The 21,450-nt window shown below is 43.6% G+C and overlaps 1 protein-coding gene across 1 annotated transcript in view; it reads left to right on the top strand.

Moving 5' to 3' along the window:
* The window catches only part of LOC139759678 (katanin p60 ATPase-containing subunit A-like 2), a 259,014-nt gene extending 241,782 nt beyond the window's left edge, over positions 1-17,232 (top strand). The window contains exons 13-16 of the mRNA XM_071682079.1: positions 2,366-2,537; positions 4,260-4,359; positions 12,016-12,195; positions 16,241-17,232. Coding sequence (XP_071538180.1) covers positions 2,366-2,537; positions 4,260-4,359; positions 12,016-12,155 — 412 coding nt within the window. The 3' untranslated portion in view covers positions 12,156-12,195; positions 16,241-17,232. The remainder of the gene's footprint in view (positions 1-2,365; positions 2,538-4,259; positions 4,360-12,015; positions 12,196-16,240) is intronic.
* Positions 17,233-21,450: the final 4,218 nt, after the last annotated feature.

Raw genomic sequence — 21,450 nt, forward strand, 5'->3', positions numbered from 1 at the left:
CTCTTTCACTAATACTCTTACTTCTTCATCCCACCACTCACTACCCTTTCTAATCAACCCACCTCCCATTCTTCTCATGCCACAAGCATCTTTTGCGCAATCCATGACTGATTCCCTAAATACATCCCATTCCTCCCCCACTCCCCTTACTTCCATTGTTCTCACCTTTTTCCATTCTGTACTCAGTCTCTCCTGGTACTTCCTCACACAGGTCTCCTTCCCAAGCTCACTTACTCTCACCACCCTCTTCACCCCAACATTCACTCTTCTTTTCTGAAAACCCATACAAATCTTCACCTTAGCCTCCACAAGATAATGATCAGACATCCCTCCAGTTGCACCTCTCAGCACATTAACATCCAAAAGTCTCTCTTTCGCACGCCTGTCAATTAATATAATTATTATTATTATTATTATTATTATTATCATTATTATTATTATTATTATTATTATTATTATTATTATTATTATTATCATTATTATTATTATTATTATTATTATTATTATTATTATTATTACTATTATTATTATTACTATTATCATTATTATTATTGTTATTATTATTATCATTATTGTTATTATTATGGTTATTATCATCATTATTACTATTATCATTATCATTATTATTTTGTTATTGTTATTATTGATATTATTATTCTTCTTATTATTATTGTTATTGTTATTATTATTATTATTATTATTATTATTATTATTATTATTATTATTATTATTATTATTATTATCATCATCATTATTATTGTTATTATTATTATTATTATTATTATTATTATTATTATTATTATTATTATTATTATTATTATTACTATTATCATTATTATTATTGCTATTATTGTTATTATCATCATTGTTGTTATTATCATAATCATTATTGTAATTAGTACTATTAGAATTATCAATATATTATTTTTTATACTATTATCATCAGTATCAATATTATTATCAAATATCATTGTAACTGAATGAACGGAACCTGAACATGTTAGATGATGAGAGGCATACACGGGAAAAAGGGAATTGGAGCAATATGGTGTACAGGAAGTGACGTGCTATAGATAAACTGAACCAATAAATCCGAGGCAGCCTGGGGAATTTGCCGAAAGGTTTGTTGGGCTTAGTTGTGGATATGGGGCTCTGGTTTCGTTACATTACATATGACGGGTACGAATGGATGTAAGAGAATGAGGTCTTTTCTTCGTCTGTCCATGGCGCTACTTCGCTAATGCGGGCAACGGCAAAGAATATGAGATGAAAATGATAATTATCATTAATACCATTATCATGAATATTATTATTAAGTACTTCCCTACCACAACAACACCACGCCCATCTCCCCACCATCCAACCTTCCTCTCCTCCGCACTCCCATACCCCCTTACCCCCCTTCCCCAACCCACCACCAACCTCCCCATCACTCTATCATCACCCACCAACCTCGTCACCTCCCCACTATCCCATCATCATTTCCCACCACCCTAACCATCTTCTTACTATCCCATCTTCATCTCCCACCCCCTCATCATCTCCCCACTATCCCATCATCATTTCCCACCACCCTAACCATCTTCCTACTATCCCATCTTCATCACCCACCCCCTCATCATCTTCCCACTATCCCATCATCATTTCCCACCACCCTAACCATCTTCTTACTATCCCATCTTCATCTCCCACCCCCCTCATCATCTCCCCACTATCCCATCATCATTTCCCACCACCCTAACCATCTTCTTACTATCCCATCTTCATCTCCCACCCCCCTCATCATCTCCCCACTATCCCATCATCATTTCGCACCACCCTAACCATCTTCCTACTATCCCATCTTCATCTCCCACCCCCCTCATCATCTCCCCACTATCCCATCATCATTTCCCACCACCCTATCCATCTCCCTACTATCCCATCTTCATCTCCCACCACCCTCATCATCTCCCCACTATCCCATCATTATTTCCCACCACCCTATACATCTCCCTACTATCCCATCTTCATCTCCCACCACCCTCATCATCTCCCCACTATCCCATCATCATTTCCCACCACCCTATCCATCTCCCTATTATCCCATCATCATCTCTTACCACCCTCATCATCTCCCCACTATTCCATCATCATCTTTCCTTTCACCCCACTATTCTCCCCTCCACACCATCATTCCACCTACCTTTTCTCAACCCCATATAATGCTCCACACTACCCTTACCACCCGACCACCTCCCCTGAACTGAACCACCCTCCCTACCACACCATCACTCACCACCTCATCATCTCCCCTCCTCTCTATCGCCCCCAACCATTACTCCTCCACCCCCACCTCCACTGTGATGATGGGCTCCACCTTCAGGCAGCTGGATCCGGCCATGCTGCGCCGCCTGGAGAAGAGGATCCTGGTGCCCCTGCCGGGTATGGAGGCCCGTGAGGCGATGTTCCGACACCACCTGCCGGAGGTAATACCCGACCTCGAGGACGCTGGACATGCCATCGACACTCATCTGGACTATGAGAAGCTGGCCCAGGTAAGGAGGGCGTCGGTAAGGTAGGCATAGGTCACTGGAAGATCACCTGAGATGTTAGGCCAGTGCCTTGAGGTGTCGTAGGCTACGACAAGTATCGACACTGGCTTAGTTACTTGGAGTTGGCACATACTGCATTAAGTCAGAGAGAGGTCACTGCAGCTGGTACAGGTCAGTGAGAGGTCACTACAACCGGCACAGATCAGTGAGAGGTCACTGCAGCTGGCACAAGTCAGTGAGAGGTCACTACAGCTGTCACAGGCTAGTGAGAGGTCACTGCAGCTGGCACAGGTCAGTGAGAGGTCACTGAAGCTAGCACAGGTCAGTGAGAAGTCACTGCAGCTGGCACAGGTTAGTGAGAGGTCACAGCAACCGGTTCGGGTCTGTGAAAAGTCACCACAGACGGTCCCAAATCAGTAAGGGGGCACCATAGCCGGCATAGGTCAATGAGAGGTCATCACAACCGGAACAAGTCGGTGAGAAGTCATCACAATTTGCAGAGGTCAGTGAGAGGCTATCACAACCACAACGGGTCAATGGGAGGTCACCACAACCAGCACAGGTGAGCAAGAGGTCACTACAGCCAGCACAGGTCAGTGAGAGGTCGCTGCAGCCGGCACAGGTCAGTGAGAAGTCATCACAACCAGCACAGGTCAGGGACAGGCCACTACAGCCCGTATATGTCAGAAAGAGGTCATTACAACCAGCGCAAGTCACTGATAGGTCATTACAGCCGGCAAAGGTCAGTTAGAATTAAGCACAACCGGCACAGGTCAGTGAAAGGTCATTACAACCGGCACACGTTAGTAAGAGGCTACTAAAGCCGGCACAGCCCAGTGAAAGGTCACCACAACCGGCACAGGTCACTGATAGGTACCTACAGCCGGCACAGGTCATTGAGAGGACATCACAACCGGCACAGGTCATTAAGAGGTCACTACAGCCGACACAGGTCAGTAAGAGGTAACTATAAGCCGGCACAGGTCAGTGAGACAATACTACAGCTGGTACACGTCTGGAAGAGGTTACAACAATAGGGACAGGTCAGTGAGAGGTTACTGCAGCCAGCACAGGTCAGTGAGAAGTCATTACAGCCAGCACAGGTCAGTGAGAGGTCTCCCAGCAACCGCCTGGCTACCCTGGATGGTCCCTGAGCCCTCTGCCCTCCCCACTCAGAAATCCCCTCATCTTCCACTGCAGATCTTGACTAACACCCACCAGATTCTTCAGCTTTGCACTCCTCTACTTCTTCTTAAGAATTTTCTTAAGTGTCATCTGTACTTTCACACCACTAACCTCTAAATTCCCCTAAAGACTCCTCCAGTGCCCCCCAGATTCTCTTGGATCCTTTGCACTGATAGCCTTCCCTTATAGGAGTCTCCTGGCACCCACTATGTTCGCTTGGGTCCCTCATACCCCTAGGGTCCACCACAGGAGTTGCTCAAAACCCTTCCAGGGAGTTGCAGCTTCGATCAGTCTCTAATCTTTCCCTTCAGGAGTTCCTAATCTCCTTCCGGGTTCCCCTATGTCATTCATGCCCTTGGCTCATCATGCTTCATGTTCCCCTAGCACAGGCCATTTTCACCCTGCTCACCCACAGCCTAGCTACATTTCTCCCGCAAGCACATGCCTCAAGTACCATTTCCCCAAGCTCCGTATTACGAGAGTTCCCTGAACCCAGCAAGCGTACCCGGCTGACTTAACACATCTGGCTTCCCTCCACAGGTATCCGAGGGCTACAGCGGCTCAGACCTGCAGGTGGTGTGTCGCGAGGCCGCCATGGGCTGCCTCAGGAAGATCTTCAATGTACTCGAGGACCATTCAGGTGAGGCATGAGACAGTTAAAGGAAGTGGAAGGCAGGAAGAGAAACAGTTAAGTGAGATATTGACTAGTTGCTACATTATTTGGCCTTCAGAACTGCAATGTCAAATAGCACCGTCAATATAAACAACTGAAGACGTTGAATATCATTCACTTTTTATGTTACCTGAGACGGCACGGCCAACTGAAGTGTTGATCAGTCTTCTAAACGGGGCCTGAACGTGCAGGAGGGTGAAAGGCGTTCAAGGAATAGAGTGAATTGGAACGATGTGGTATACCGTGGTCGACGTGCTGTCAATGGATTGAACCAGGGCATATGAAGCGTCTGGGGTAAACCATGAAAAGTTGTGTGGGGCCTGGATGTGGAAAGGGAGCTGTGGTTTCGGTGCATTATTACATGACAGCTAGAGACTGAGTGTGAACGAATGGGGACTTTGTTGTCTTTTCCTAGCGCTACATCGCACACATGAGGGGGGAGGGGGTTATTTCATGTGTGACGGGGGTGGCGATGGGAATGAATAAAGGCAGACGGTATGAATTATGTACATGTGTGTATATGTATATGTCTGTGTGTGTATACATATGTATACGTTGAGATGTATAGGTATGTATATTTGCGTGTGTGGACGTGTATGTATATACATGTGTATGTGGTTGGGTTGGACCATTCTTTGGTCTGTTTCCTTGCGCTACCTCGCTAACGCGGGAGACAGCGACAAAGCAAAATCATAAAATTATATATATATATACATATATATATATATATATATATATATATATATATATATATATATATATATATATATATATATATATATATATTTTCTTTTTTTTAGCTTTGTCGCTGTCTCTCGTGTTTGCGAGGTAGCGCGAGGAAACAGACGAAAGAAATGGCCCAACCCACCCCCATACACATGTATATACATACGTCCACACACGCAAATATATATACCTACACAGCTTTCCATGGTTTACTCCAGACGCTTCACATGCCTTGATTCAATCCACTGACAGCACGTCAAACCCGGTATACCACATCGATCCAATTCACTCTATTCCTTGCCCTCCTTTCACCCTCCTGCATGTTCAGGCCCCGATCACACAAAATCTTTTTCACTCCATCTTTCCACCTCCAATTTGGTCTCCCACTTCTCCTAGTTCCCTCCACCTCCGACACATATATCCTCTTGGTCAATCTTTCCTCACTCGTTCTCTCCATGTGACCAAACCATTTCAAAACACCCTCTTCTGCTCTCTCAACCACGCTCTTTTTATTTCCACACCTCTCTCTTACCCTTACGTTACTTACTCGATCAAACCACCTCACACCACACATTGTCCTCAAACATCTCATTTCCAGCACATCCATCCTCCTGCGCACAACTCTATCCATAGCCCACGCCTCGCAACCATACAACATTGTTGGAAACACTATTCCTTCAAACATACCCATTTTTGCTTTCCGAGATAATGTTCTCGACTTCCACACATTCTTCAAGGCTCCCAGGATTTTCGCCCCCTCCCCCACCCTATGATCCACTTCCGCTTCTATGGTTCCATCCGCTGCCAGATCCACTCCCAGATATCTAAAACACTTTACTTCCTCCAGTTTTTCTCCATTCAAACTTACCTCCCAATTGACTTGACCCTCAACCCTACTGTACCTAATAACCTTGCTCTTATTCACATTTACTCTTAACTTTCTTCTTTCACACACTTTACCAGACTCAGTCACCAGCTTCTGCAGTTCCTCACATGAATCAGCCACCAGCGCTGTATCATCAGCGAACAATAACTGACTCACTTCCCAAGCTCTCTCATCCCCAACAGACTTCATACTTGCCCCTCTTTCCAAAACTCTTGCATTCACCTCCCTAACAACCCCATCCATAAACAAATTAAACAACCATGGAGACATCACATACCCCTGCCGCAAACCTACATTCACTGAGAACCAATCACTTTCCTCTCTTCCTACACGTATACATGCCTTACATCCTCGATAAAAACTTTTCACTGCTTCTAACAACTTGCCTCCCACACCATATATTCTTAATACCTTCCACAGAGCATCTCTATCAACTCTATCATATGCCTTCTCCAGATCCATAAATGCTACATACAAATCCATTTCCTTTTCTAAGTATTTCTCACATACATTCTTCAAAACAAACACCTATTCCACACATCATCTACCACTTCTGAAACCACACTGCTCTTCCTCAATCTGATGCTCTGTACATGCCTTCACCCTCTCAATCAATACCCTCCCATATGATTTACCAGGAATACTCAACAAACTTATACCTCTGTAATATGAGCACTCACTCTTATCCCCTTTGCCTTTGTACAATGGCACTATGCACGCATTCCGCCAATCCTCAGGCACCTCACCATGAGTCATACATACATTAAATAACCTTACCAACCAGTCAATAATACAGTCACCCCCTTTTTAATAAATTCCACTGCAATACCATCCAAACCTGCTGCCTTGCCGGCTTTCATCTTCCGCAAAGCTTTTACTACCTCTTCTCTGTTTACCAAATCATTTTCCCTAACCCTCTCACTTTGCACACCACCTCGACCAAAACAAAACGACCAAAACCAAAATTTGCGCCCTTCACTGAAGTTCCCATTTGCTCCCTTGTCTTACGCACTTTATTTACCTCCTTCCAGAACATCTTTTTATTCTCCCTAAAATTTAATGATACTCTCTCACCCCAACTCTCATTTGCCCTCTTTTTCACCTCTTGCACCTTTCTCTTGACCTCCTGTCTCTTTCTTTTATACATCTCCCACTCAATTGCATTTTTTCCCTTCAAAAATCGTCCAAATGCCTCTCTCTTCTCTTTCACTAATAATCTTACTTCTTCATCCCACTACTCACTATCCTTTCTAATCAACCCATCTTCCACTCTTCTCATGCCACAAGCATCTTTTGCGCAATCCATCACTGATTCCCTAAATACATCCCATTCCTCCCCCACTCCCCTTACTTCCATTGTTCTCACCTTTTTCCATTCTGTACTCAGTCTCTCCTGGTACTTCCTCACACAAGTCTCCTTCCCAAGCTCACTTACTCTCACCACCCTCTTCACCCCAACATTCACTCTTCTTTTCTGAAAACCCATACAAATCTTCACCTTAGCCTCCACAAGATAATGATCAGACATCCCTCCAGTTGCACCTCTCAGCACATTAACATCCAAAAGTCTCTCTTTCGCGCGCCTGTCAATTAACACGTAATCCAACAACGCTCTCTGGCCATCTCTCCTACTTACATACGTATACTTATGTATATCTCGCTTTTTAAACCAGGTATTCCCAATCACCAGTCCTTTTTCAGCACATGAATCTACAAGCTCTTCACCATTTCCATTTACAACACTGAACACACCATGTACACCAATTATTCCCTTAACTTCCACATTACTCACCTTTGCATTCAAATCACCCATCACTATAGTCCGGTCTCGTGCATCAAAACTACTAAAACACTCACTCACCTGTTCCCAAAGCACTTGCCTCTTATGATCTTTCTTCTCATGCCCAGGTGCATAGGCACCAATAATCACCCATCTCTTTCCATCCACTTTCATTTTTTCCCATATGAATCTAGAGTTTACTTTCTTACACTCTATCACATACTCCCACAACTCCTGTTTCAAGAGTAGTGCTACTCCTTCCCTTGCTCTTGTCCTCTCACTAACCCCTCACTTTACTCCCAAGACATTCCCAAACCACTCGTCCTTTTTACCCTTGAGCTTCCTTTCAGTCAGAGCCCAAACATCCAATATCCTTTCTTCAAAAATACTACGTATCTCTCCTTTTTTCTCATCTTGGTTACATCCACACACATTTAGACACCCTAATCTGAGCTTTCGAGGAGGATGGGCACTCCCCACGTGACTCCTTCTTCTGTTTCCCCATTTGGAAAGTTAAAATACAAGGAGGGAAGGGTTTCTAGCCCCCCGCTCCCCTCCCCTTTAGTCGCCTTCTGCGACACGTGAGGAATGCGTAGGAAGTATTCTTTCTCCCCTATCCCCATGGATAAATGGAAAAAGGTGAGAACAAACGACGTAAGGGGAGTGGAGGGGGAATGGGATGTATTTAGGGAAGCTGTGATGACTTGCGCAAAAGATGCTTGTGGCATGAGAAGCGTGGGAGGTGGGCAGATTAGAAAAGGTAGTGATTGGTGGGATGAAGAAGTAGGATTATTAGTGAAAGAGAAGAAAGAGGCATTTGGACGATTTTTTCAGGGAAATAATGCAAATGAGTGAGAGATGTATAAAAGAACGAGGCAGGAGGTCAAGAGAAGGATGCAAGAGGTGAAAAAGAGGGCAAATGAGGGTTGGGGTGAGAGAGTATCATTAAATTTTTGGCAGAATATAAAGATGTTTTGGAAGTAGGTAATAAAGTCCGTAAGACAAGGAAGCAAATGGGTACATCAGTGAAGGTGGCTAATGGGGAGGTGATAACAAGTAGTGATGTTAGAAGGAGATGGAGTGAGTATTTTGAAGTTTTGTTGAATGTGTTTGATGATAGAGTGGCAGATATAGGGTGTTTTGGTCGAGGTGGTGTGCAAAGTGAATGGGTTAGGGAGAATGATTTGGTAAACAGAGAAGAGGTAGTAAAATCTTTGCAGAAGATGAAAGCCGGCAAGGCAGCAGGTTTGGATAGTATTTCAGTGGAATTTATTAAAAAAGGGGCTGACTGTATTGTTGACTGGTTGGTACGGTTATATAATGTATGTATGACTCATGGGGAGGTGCCTGAGGATTGGCGGAATGCTTGCATAGTGCTATTGTACAAAGGCAAAGGGGATAAGAGTGAGTGCTCAAATCACAGAGGGACAAGTCTGTTGAGTATTCCTGGGAAATTATACGAGAAGGTATTGATTGAGAGGGTGAAGGCATATACAGAGCATCAGTTTGGGGAAGAGCAGTGTGGTTTCAGAAGTGGTAGAGGATGTGTGGATCAGGTGTTTGCTTTGAAGAATGTATGTGAGAAATACTTAGAAAAGCAAATGGATTTGTATGTAGCATTTATGGATCTGGAGAAGGTATATGATAGAGTTGATAGAGATGCTCTGTGGAAGGTTTTACTAATATTTGGTGGGGGAGGCAAGTTGTTAGAAGCAGTGAAAAGTTTTTATCGAGGATGTAAGGCATGTGTACGAGTAGGAGGAGAGGAAAGTGACTGGTTCTCATTGAATATTGGTTTGCGGCAAGGGTACGTGATATCTCCATGGTTGTTTAATTTGTTTATGGATGGGGTTTTTAGAGAGGTGAATGCAAGAGTTTTGGAAAGAGGGGCAAGTATGCAGTCTTTTGCGCAGCTTTCCTAAATACATTCCATTCCTCATCCACTCCCATCATGTCATTTGCTCTCACCTTTTGCCACTCTGCACGCAATCTCTCCTGCTACTTCCTCGCACAAGTGTCCTTTTCCAAGCTCACTTCCTCTCACCACTCTCTTCTCCCTAACATTCTCGCTTTGTTTTTGAAAACCTCTACAAATCTTCACCTTTGCCTCCAAAAGATAGTGATCAGACATCCCCTCAGCTGCCCATTTCAGCACATTTACATCCAAAAGTCTCTCTTTTACACTCCAATCAATTAACACATAATTTAATAACGCCCTTTGACCATCTCTCCCACTCACACACGTATACTTATGTATACCTATCTTTTTAAACCTGGTATTCCCGATTAAAAGTCTTTTTTCAGCACACAAATCCACAATCTCTTCGCCATTTCCATTCACAACCCTGAATACCCCATGTACACCAATTATACCCTGAACTGCCACATTACTCACCTATGTAATCGAATGCTCTTCGTCTCGCGTCGGTGAGCAACGGGTTCTCCACTGGTCAGATCCCCTCAGGTTCACACAACCAGGAGATTGCATTTTACAGAACCCAGCTGTACAACACGGAGGGATATGAATGCGAATATAGTGCATATGAACTTGCACTTCCATGGAACATACACACCTCCAAGAGCTAATAACGAACCCGAGACCCTTGCGTAGTGGCGGGAGCGCTACCGCTAGACTATGGTCGCCCCTGATGGGATTTGACCATTGGAGACCCCCGTTGCTCACCAACGTGAGACGAAGGGTATTCGATTACATAGTATTTAAATAGTCAGTAACGGGTCAATAGCGTATCCCATCCGACCTAAGATGTCTTTAGGTCTTTGTCCTGTTGGCGGACCATCAAAGAGCTGTATGGCAGTGGTCATGTTTATCTGGATGTTGATGACAGGAGTTTTCTTTCTAATGTGAATGGCTTCTACTAACTGTAGTCTCCTCTGATCACTGCAACTAGTAACGATTTTGGTGTTATTCACTATAATCTCCCTCGTTAGTATCGTACCATGCTTTTGTTCATGATTTTGTTTGATTCCACCTTCTGAGAGGAGCGAGAGGCGGCGGCTTAGGGTGCAGGTTGCATGTCCAATGTAGTTTATGTGGCGGGGCTGACAGTCCCCAATATTGCATCGGTACTCATATACCACATCGATACGATTCAAACTTCCAGAGCTGCTTACTATATTGTTGTTCATGACGAGCAAACATGTTTTCGAATTGTTGTTGTATATCATCGGTGAAATCTTGTCTTCATTAATCGCTTTGCAATTTCTGGCCACAATATATCGTACCACCTTCTCGTCCTTTCGATATATACCCTAGCATGAGCCTGAGCCAGGTACCCATTTCATCGACCAATCCCCAGGAGTAGACGAATAACCGAGTTGACTGTGGACCAAAAATCACAACTAGGATTCGAACCTCTACGCTCGACCCTGGGCTGCCCGCGAATGCGTCAAGGTCAGGGAGGCTAATCTTTACACCACAGTGGTCCATATATGGTTTAAATGCATGTGCCCACGGAGTGAGAGGAGAACCTTGAGGGAAAATCAAAGTGCTGGGAAGGATAGATAAGTCAGGGATGGAAGTCATATTAGGGAGGATATAGGGAGAGATAAGGGAGTGGTGACAATCGAAGAGATTGATTGACGGGAAACTATGGGCAGGAAAGATGAGATAGTTAACAGGTTAGAGACATAGGTAATGTGAATGACTGGGGAGGCAGTTTACAGGTGAGATGGTTCAACGGTGGAAGGATATGACACGATGTTACTGACAAGGGATTTGGTTGACCAAATGTGATGATGTGGTAGACAGGTGAGATGGCTGACAGGATAACGGACAGGCAAGAGGGTTGTCAGATGTAGTAGACAGGTATGGTGGCTGACGGGACTTGAGGAACGATGTGGTTCATTGCTGAGGTAATTGATGATAGTGGGGACTGACAGGTGAAGGAGATATTCGAGGTGGATGACGTGCAAGATATGTGACACTGACAGGTGAGGTGGTAAGCATTAATCAGATGGATAAGAATGGCTGACAAGTGAGGCAGTGAACAAGTGCGGTGACTGTGTGAAATGTCTGACAGGTGAAGATAAAGTTATTGTTTGGTTGAGACTCTCTTAGACAAGAGAAGACTGCGGTCTTCAGTGTCATATCTTAGGGAAACTACTAAAGTTTTTCATATTTTCACCATTTGATTATTATATGTTTGCCTTTTTTGTATCACATTTGAACCTTACCCTATCATCATTTGTGGCATTTACCTTGCATGTACAGTAGAGGATTCGGACTTGCCAGAGCTGAAGCTGGACGCCATCAAGATGTGTGACGTGGAGTCAGCGCTGCAGAAGACCAAACCTGCACAGAGCAACAACCAGGAGTATCTCGAGTGGCACACTAAATACGGCTCCGCCTGAGACTTGACGCCGCCGTGGCACTCTGGCTGCACCAGGCATGGTAAGCAGGATTCGGGTAGCTGTAGGTGTCGCGCAGGTGATAGGAAATTTTCTGGAAACGTCAGGGAAGTGGTGGAATGTCAGGGAGATGTTGAGTATGTCAGGAAGTGTTAGAGGTGTTGAGCATGTCAGAAAGGTGTTAGACATGTAAGGGAGGTGCTGGACTTACTAGGGAGGTGTTAGGGGATGTTTTAGATATCATTGGATGATAGGAAGGATCAAATGGTATTTTGAGAGTATTAGGAAATCCTTGAGGTACTGTTGTGTCCTATAGGGAAGATACTATGGCCAGTGGGGATCAAGGAACTGTACCGGGACTCCGGGAGGCGGGCGTTCAGGAGTTACAAATGGAGGTATTAGTACTAAAAATGTGGAAAGGGAGATGTTAATTGTGCTAGAAACTTCCTCAGATTGGTAGAGAGGTGCTGGGGAATATAGGGATATTGTAGGAATACAAGTAATGCATTGGAGGCATTATTACGTAGTAGGTTGTTAACAACAGTCGCCAAGGGTGGTACTACCGTCCTGACAGAGGAGCGTTAAAGTGGTGCCCAGAACCATCTTACACTCTCCATGTCAGGATTGCTGGTCTTACTTTCTGTCTCACACAATGGGACCACCGGGCTAGTCCTTCCGTCTTCTCTCAAGCACCATACACCTACTCTAACCTTGCTTATCGTCATTACTTTTTTACATAAGTATTTTTGCCAGTTCCTGTCCCCTCAAATACTTTATAGTATCACCATGATAGAGTCCGTCAAACCTAAGGCCCCTAGTCCCTGGCATCATGGGGTGCAAAGAATCTCCGGATTTCTACCTGATTCTACTGCCAATGAGAGGGAGAGCTCTGGCAGCATTAGTACCGGCCCGTTCCACGACCTTTCCCTTTCTGTTAAACCTTCCTCTTTTTTATTCACTACACCAACATTCATGGTCTCTCTGGTAACTTCCGAGTTGACCACCATCTGTCTTGTGTCTCTCCTAAAATCTTATTTCTGTCTAAGATACAGTTGTCTAATGATGTTTTCACAAGTCCCTTTATATCTAACTAAAATATCAACTCATGATTCCTGTTCAAAAGTAGTGTTTGTACTTATTTCAACATCAACAAACATGTTGCACGCCTCAAGGACCTTAAGTCTCCAAACTTTGATGTTTTGTGGCTCAAGGTCTGTCTCCCTAGTTCCACAGCTTTCTTCTGTTTCGCCTATGCTCTCGTAGTTCTACAAATTTTATATCTTTCAATTATCTCAACACCTGCCGTGAGACTGTGACATCCTCTCACCTGTAAGCCGAGATCCTCTTCCTCGGGGATTTCGACGTTCACTATAGGTAATGGTTGAATTCTTCCTATACGAATGGTGGAGCGATTGATACCCTCACGTTCTCAATTTTCAATGATTTAGAGCAAATTATCTCCCACCCTACCCATATTCCTGACCACTGTGACCACTCTCCTAATATTCTGGATTTGTTTTTCACCTCTAGTCCATTCCGCTATAGATACACAATCTCGCCCCCAGTTGGTTCATCTGATCACACTCTTATAAATCTATATATTCTTTCGGCATCTCCCGTCTCAGCAGCCCCTTCTAAGCGTATATGCTGGCACCTGAACAAAACTGATAAGAATAACATACCTATCTTCTTTTCTAACTTTCCTTGGGCAAATTACTCTCTCTTATATGGTGATGCTTCTGTCTCCGCCAAACGCATAACAGAGGTTATTCTTGCGGGAATGAAAGCATTTATCCCCTGCTCCTTCAAGACGACTTCTTCACCCAGTTCATGATTCAACCGTTTCTGTCCTGAGGCCATTCAGACAAGGGATCAGGCATATCGAGCTTGGAAAACTCTCCCTCCTCTGGCTCCCATTCAGCTTTTTTGTCACTGCCCGTAATCACTGAAAGCACGTTATACGTGAGGCGAAGCGTTCATTAGTTCAAAGGAAGTGCAATAACCTCTGCTCGTCATCCACTGATAGGCGTTTCTGGTCTTTTGCTAAGGGCATCTCTTACAACTTCCCTTCACTTTTCCGCTCAGACGGTACTATAGCTATCTCTCCCGTTTCTCCTCTAACTCCGCCATGGTCAACCCTAACATTCCTTCATCCCCTGATGCTGCTCTTACTAATTTATACTCATACCGCAATCTCTTTTTTGGACTGTCCGAAAAACACTTCCTTCTCTGGACACAAGCAAGGCTTACGGTCCTGATGGCATCCATACCCGTGTATTGAAAAAGTGTGCCTCTGAACTTTCACTTGTATTTGCTTGTCTGTTCCATTTCAGTTTACAAACCAAAGCTTTCCCTTCTCCTTGGAGGTATGCATTGATACATCCCAACCCTAAGAAGAGTGACCGTTATGACTCCTCTGACTATAGTCCTGTTGTTTTGACATCTACCATCTTTAAATCCATCCTCAGCTCCCGTATCCTTAAACGCTATGAAAATCAGTTTTCTCTCTGATCACCAGTAAGGCCTCCATACTGCGAGAATCACTGGTGATACTTTTTTTCTGTCTTACTAATGTCTGGTCATCATCCCTGAAAGATTTTGGGGAGACATGTGTAGTTGCTCTTGACATATCTAAGGCTTTTGACAGGGTGTGGCATCGGAGTTTCATCTCTAAGCTCCCCTCTTTTAGCTTCCCTCCCTCACTTCGCTACTTCATATCTAACTTCCTCTCTGGCCTGTCTATCTCTGTGGTTGTTGATGGATCGGTGTCCCTCATGGTTCTGTGCAGTTACCTACTCCTTTTCTTCTATTTTTCAACGTTTTCCTCTCCTTCACAAATAATCCAGCGCACTCATACGCTGACGAATCAACATTGCATTCATCCAAATCCTTTAATTCTGCTTCCTCTTTTCTCACTCGATCTGGATCTCGTCTTGACACACCTTCCTCAATAAACTCAGGCTTAGGCAGGATATCTCAGTGGGTTACACAAAATATGGTTAAGTTTAATGCCTCCAAGATCCAGTTTATACCCATCTCTCTCTCGAAAACTCCTCACACCTCTCGTCTCTCCTTTGACGGTTCTGTAATTCCACCTCTTGACTCAATGAACATACTTGGTATTAATGTAACATCTACTCTTTCTTGGAAACCCCACACTACAGGAATAGGTAAGTCTGCCTCTAAGACTTACCTAGTTTCTCCGTTTATACAAGGAATTGATTCGTCCTTGTGTGGACTGCTGCTCTCACATTTGCGTGAGTCTAGCTGTACATCCTTACTTGACAGAGTCGAAATGGGTCCGCCATATAAACTGTCCCAGGCTAACTTCCAAACTTGACCCCCTTGCCCTACGCCGCAATGTTGGTTCTCTTTTCTTCTTCTATAGTAATTACTTTGGTTTTTGCTCCCGAGAGCTGGCTGTTTATGCACCCACACCACTAGCTAGACCACGCAATATTCGGCAAGCTGCTGCGTCACATGGTTATTGTGTGGCCATCAGCAACTCAAGGGTGGGCCGTTTTGATACCTGCTTCTTTTCTTGCACGTCGAAGCTTTGGAATTCTCTATCTTCTCATGTCTTTCCCAATAATTATGACCGGACACATTTCAAAAGACAGGTTTTGCATTTTTCTTAGAAATTCGTAAATACTTTCTCTTATCTTTTCTTTTTCCGTTTCATATTTCTCTATATATTTCAGTTAAGGTCCGGTCTTGATGTGCACTTCTGTCCGTAACCGGAGCCTTGAACATAAAAAGAATGACATTATGAAAGTTTCATGGGAGGAAGGAGTCAGACTGATCGTAGAAAGTGTCAGGAACACTGTAGAATATCTTGGAGGTGATTTTGAGTCTGCTGTAAGGTATCAGAAGAAATCTGAGGATATTTGTGATGGTAGTGAGATGTTTAAAAGTGAGATACATGATGTGCACACCAGAGGCTCCAATTTACTGAAGGTTCTAAACAACTCATAAACCTAGCCATAATACCTCGACCAAATGTTTTTTCTTTGACGAGTATAGCTTGCAGTGTTATAGACTGAGTATGAAACATCTGATATGGGTCTGATAATCTTCATTTCTTTCAGAGTACGAGCAACCACGTTACAGTTTTCATGGTGGTTCAAGACCCAAGAGAAGACTAGGGTAAATAAATATGCTTCCATTAGCTTACACGGAGGGACGTGTGTCAAGATGGCCCTTGGTTGGAAGGCTCTGAAGCAAGTTTGCTTAGACTCAGATACTGGTAGACGGAAGCACTCTGTCCTTAAGCCATCTTGCTTTTTTGTATACACAGATTTTACCGCGAACCGACCAAGAATTTGTTTTCCCACGAGATGGAAAATACACTGAAGTATATTGATAGCTGTAGAATGCAGGATTCCTTTCGGATCCTTGGCCTTAGTGATATAGAGTATAGTCTTCACAAATGGAAAGGGAATCGAGAAAAGTTATCAGTAACTTCTAAACCCTGTGTGGGACGGTACTTATTTAGACGTGAAATGCATCTCCCTTTGCACTTGTCAGGTGGTGTTGAAATTACATTTACTATGCTGGATAGTCAGCAAGAGTCTACATCAGCAGTGACCCGTTGGTCATCTTCAGCCGGCTAATAATGTTCTCCTTGATAATGAGAATAGTGCATAAAATCATAGTAATTTTATATAAATCGATACATCATCAGATATTGATGTTTATCAGCCAGAATGTCAGTAAAACACTACCATCATGCTGTCAATCATTTTCTGGTGTGCAGAATTTTATGTGTACTTGAAATATCAAGCGATCCCAAAGAGAGAAGACAGCGCTTTGATCTATAGGGAGACTATGTGGCTAGAACGTGAAACAGAAGTGTGATGACGTGAGATATGCACAGCAGTTCTCTCTTCAGTATAAAGCAAGAAATCGCCTACGCAAATATGTCTTTTTTGATAACTGGAAGGTTTGTATCCAACACTCAGCTTGGGTATGTTCCAACAAAATATCTGATTTTAATCAGCATCATGTTATGTTGAGTTTGATTTTGTCGGAACTTAAATAACAAAGAATTTGCCTAATGCTGAATAAAGAGTGTAAGAGATTTTTTTCTTTTTCATTTAATTATTACAATACAGGGCAAAGTGAAGGGACTTATGAATGCAAAAGTATAAGAGAGGGAACACAATCAGAACAGCAGTCCATGTTTAACTACACACACACACACACACACACACACACACACACACACACACATATATATATATATATATATATATATATATATATATATATATATATATATATATATATATATATATATATATATATATATATATATATATTTCATACTATTCGCCATTTCCCGCCTCAGCGAGGTAGCGTTAAGAACGGAGGACTGGGCCTCAGAGGACACATCCTCACCCGGCCCCCTTCTCTGTTCCTCCCTTTGGAAAATAAAAACAAAAAATGAGAGGGGAAGATTTCCAGGCCCTGCTCCCTTCCCTCTTAGTCGGCTTTTACGACACGCAGGGAATACGTGGGAAGTATTCTTTCTCCCCTATCCCCAGGGATAAAATATATATATATACTTAGACAATCCGTCAATTACGAAACAACCGCCCTTCAAACTCAATCTCCGCCCCGTCAGACATCCACCCATCAGAACCAACGTTCCCCAGACAAACTCGAGTCACACTTTTCCCGTCTACGTCCTGAACGTCATCCGTCACTACAATAGTGCAAACACCGTTTCAACATATCCCAAGTTCTCTCATGCCCACCATGTAACTACGAAAATGAAGACACCGAGTACTAGCCACTCGATTGCCCTGCACTATCCGCACGTAGAGGTACGCACATCACAACACTTTATGACCTGTGGTCCCGACCATGGACGTGACCGGCTTCCTAAAGCGCTTCAGGAGCTTGTCACTCCTACTTGAAGTACTTCTAACCTACATCCCTCTTCCAGAAAACGCACGTATACACTTGTGAAGCACTACTCAAAAATCACACATAAACCAACGTCACCCATAACAGAATAGTCAGGAAAACCCTACTTGATGTACCCTCTGAAACAACGATGGACTTTCTTGTCGCTGCCACACTGGCATTGGAACAATTAAGATCGTCAAGAAATACCCTGCTAAAGGTCTGACAATGCATAAGACTTCCAAACAAAACGCCTCATCTCATTTGCAGTCAAAGCGTCTGCAGGCGTCTTCAATCATTTCCATCTGGTAGCACAACAGATTCGCAAACTTCTTTGAAACCTGGCAACATAGTACCCATCCTAAATTCCTCCAAACCGCCCAACTCCGTATGGCAATAACACAATGCTTACACTATATATTGCATTGCCCAAAGGAGCCATTATTTTTTCCTACCCTCTTCATAACACCCTGACGCAACCCGAGCGACATCAGTCATATAACACTACAGTCACTTGGAACACTTGCCAACTGAAAACTTTGCATCACCACGGGCATCTCACCTCACACTTTCCACTTCAAACAGATATAACTCAAACCTGCACCAGCAGAAAAATTAAGGAAGGAAGTTTAGAAAGCTAAGACTTTTGTCGCATCCTCTCAAACGCTTTGGAGACGTCAAGGGCCATGACAAAAGTTTCACCAAAATCCGTTAAAAAGGAGGACCAGAGTTGAGTCACAGGAAAAATCACCACTGGACCTCCAGCTACAAAAGCTGTATTGGCGATCATAAAGAATGAAATGGGATTCTAAATGCTTGAGAAAGTAAGCGCAAAGGAGAGCTTCAAATGCGCTGGAGATGGCATGAGAGCAGAGGTCCGATGGATACAAGGGTTAAAACAGTCTCCTTGCTTAGCGATAGACTGCGCCGAGCAATGCTCCCTAGAAGAAGAAAAGGAATTGGTTTATTGAAATGAAAAAGGTGAACAAGGACCGGACCTAACTTAAGGGTATGATCTCTTTAGATATGAGGTGGTATCCCACCTGGACCAGGCGCCTCGTCCATTGTAGCTAGGATAGTTGAAGGAAGACCTTACGGAAAGAAAGTATAGGAAGAACCTTAGGTTCAGCATGGGGAGGAACGGGGATGAAGCACAAGATGAAGAATCATTGAAAGTTGAAGGAGAATAAGGTACCAAAAAGAATGGGTTTGTCAGTTAGAGTTGAGTATAGATGACCAGGTCGGAAGGTAGGAGGAAAGGTTGAATGGCAGAAGTTATTAGATATGCTTTTGGTTATAGATCATAAAGATTTGTCAGAACTCATTCTTTTTATGAAGGTGTGCTTGACTTTGAGGAATAGTTTTGCAGTAATTCCAAATAGAAAAAGGATAGGTTCCAGAGAAACTGTACAGTCTCGTGCCCTGATATGTCTTCCCTGATGCGACAGTCATTGGAGGAGCGGCCAGCATGATATAACTGGGGGAAGAAAAACGGGGTAAAGGGAGAGGTCAGGGATGTAGTGAAAGGATGTACTTGTGGAGTGAATTTCAGCAACCTACGTGTATATGAGACATAAAAGACAGTTACCTGGGCCATATATATATATATATATATATATATATATATATGTATATCATACAAACCTCCAACAGCCAGGATCGAACCCGGGACCCCTGTGCAAGAGGCGGGAATGCTAGCCGCTAGGCTATGGGCCTGGCTAATAGGAAATAACTATTCGAATACTAAGTACTCGAATACCCTTCGTCTCACGTTGGTGAGCAACGGCGTCTACATCGGTCATTTCCCAAAAGGCGCACATAGCCAGCAGATGGCATTTTACCGAATCTAACTGTGCAACGTGGAGGTATATGAATAAGAACATAGTGCATAGAAACGCGCACCTTCATAGAACATACAAAACTCCAACAGCCAGGATCGAACTCGGGACCCCTGTGCAAGAGGCGGGATTCGGTTTAGATTACTTGAACATATCCATTTTTGCTCTCCGAGATAACGTTCTCTCCTTCAACACATTCTTCATCGTTCCAAGAGCCTTCGTCCCCTCCCCACCATGTTATTCACTTCCGCTGCCATGGTTCCATTCCCTGCTAAGTGTACTCCCAGATATCTATAACACTTCAGTTCCTCCAGTTTTTCTCCATTCAAACTTAAGCGCCAATTAACCTATCCCTCAGCTCTGCTGAACCTAATGACCTTGCTCTTATCCACATTTGCTCCTAACTTTCTCCTTTCACACACTTTTCAAACTCAGTCACCAACCTCTGCAGTTTCTCACTGGAATCATCCACCAGCGCTGTATCATCGGCAAACAACTGACTCACTTCCCAGGCCCTCTCATCCCAAACGGACTGCATACTCGCCCCTTTCTCCAAAACTCTTGCATTTACTTCCCTAACCACCCCATCCATATACAAGTTAAACAACCATGGGGACATCACATATCCTTGCCGGAGACCGACATTCACTGAGAACCAATCACTATCCTATCTTCCTACTCGAACACATGCTTTACATCCTTGGTAAAAGCTTTTCACTGCTTCTAGCAACTTACGTCACACACCATATACTCTTGAGACATTCCACACTGTATCTCTATCAACTCCAACATATGCCCTCTCCAGATCCGTAAATGCTACATACAAATCCATAAATTTTTCTGAGTATTTCTCACATACATTCTTCAAAGCAAACACCTGATCCACACATCCTCTACCACTTGTGAAACCACACTGCTCTTCCCGAGTCTGATGCTCTGTACATGCCTTCGCTCTCTCAGTCAATACTCTCCCATATAATTTCCCAGAAATGCACAACAGACTCATGCCTCTGTAGTTTGAACACTCACCTTTATCCTCTTTGCCTTTGTACAATGGCAGTATGCACGCATTCCGCCAGTCCTCAGGCACTTCATGATCCATATTTACATTGAATGTCCTTACCAACCAATCAACAATACAGTCACCCCCTTTCTTCATAAATTCAGCTGCAGTAACATCCAAAAACACCACCTTCCCGGCTTTCATCTTCCGCAAAGCTTACTCTACCTTTTATCTCTTAACAAAGCCATTTTCCCTGACCCTTTCACTTCGCACACCACCTCGACCAAAACACCCTATAACTGCCACTCTATCATCAAACACATTCAACAAACCTTCAGAATATCAACTTCATCACTGCTTGTCATTACTTCCCCACTTGCTCCCATTCACCGATGTTCACATTTGTTCTCTTGTCTTACGCACGTTATTTACTTCCTTTCAAAACATCTTTTTATTCTCCCTAAAGTTTAATGATACTCTTTCACTCCAACTCTCATTTGCCCTCTTTTTCGACCCTTGCACCTTTCTCTTGACCCCTTGCCTCTTT

The sequence above is a fragment of the Panulirus ornatus genome, chromosome 33 (genome assembly GCF_036320965.1).
Source record: "Panulirus ornatus isolate Po-2019 chromosome 33, ASM3632096v1, whole genome shotgun sequence".
Lineage (NCBI taxonomy): Eukaryota > Metazoa > Arthropoda > Malacostraca > Decapoda > Palinuridae > Panulirus > Panulirus ornatus.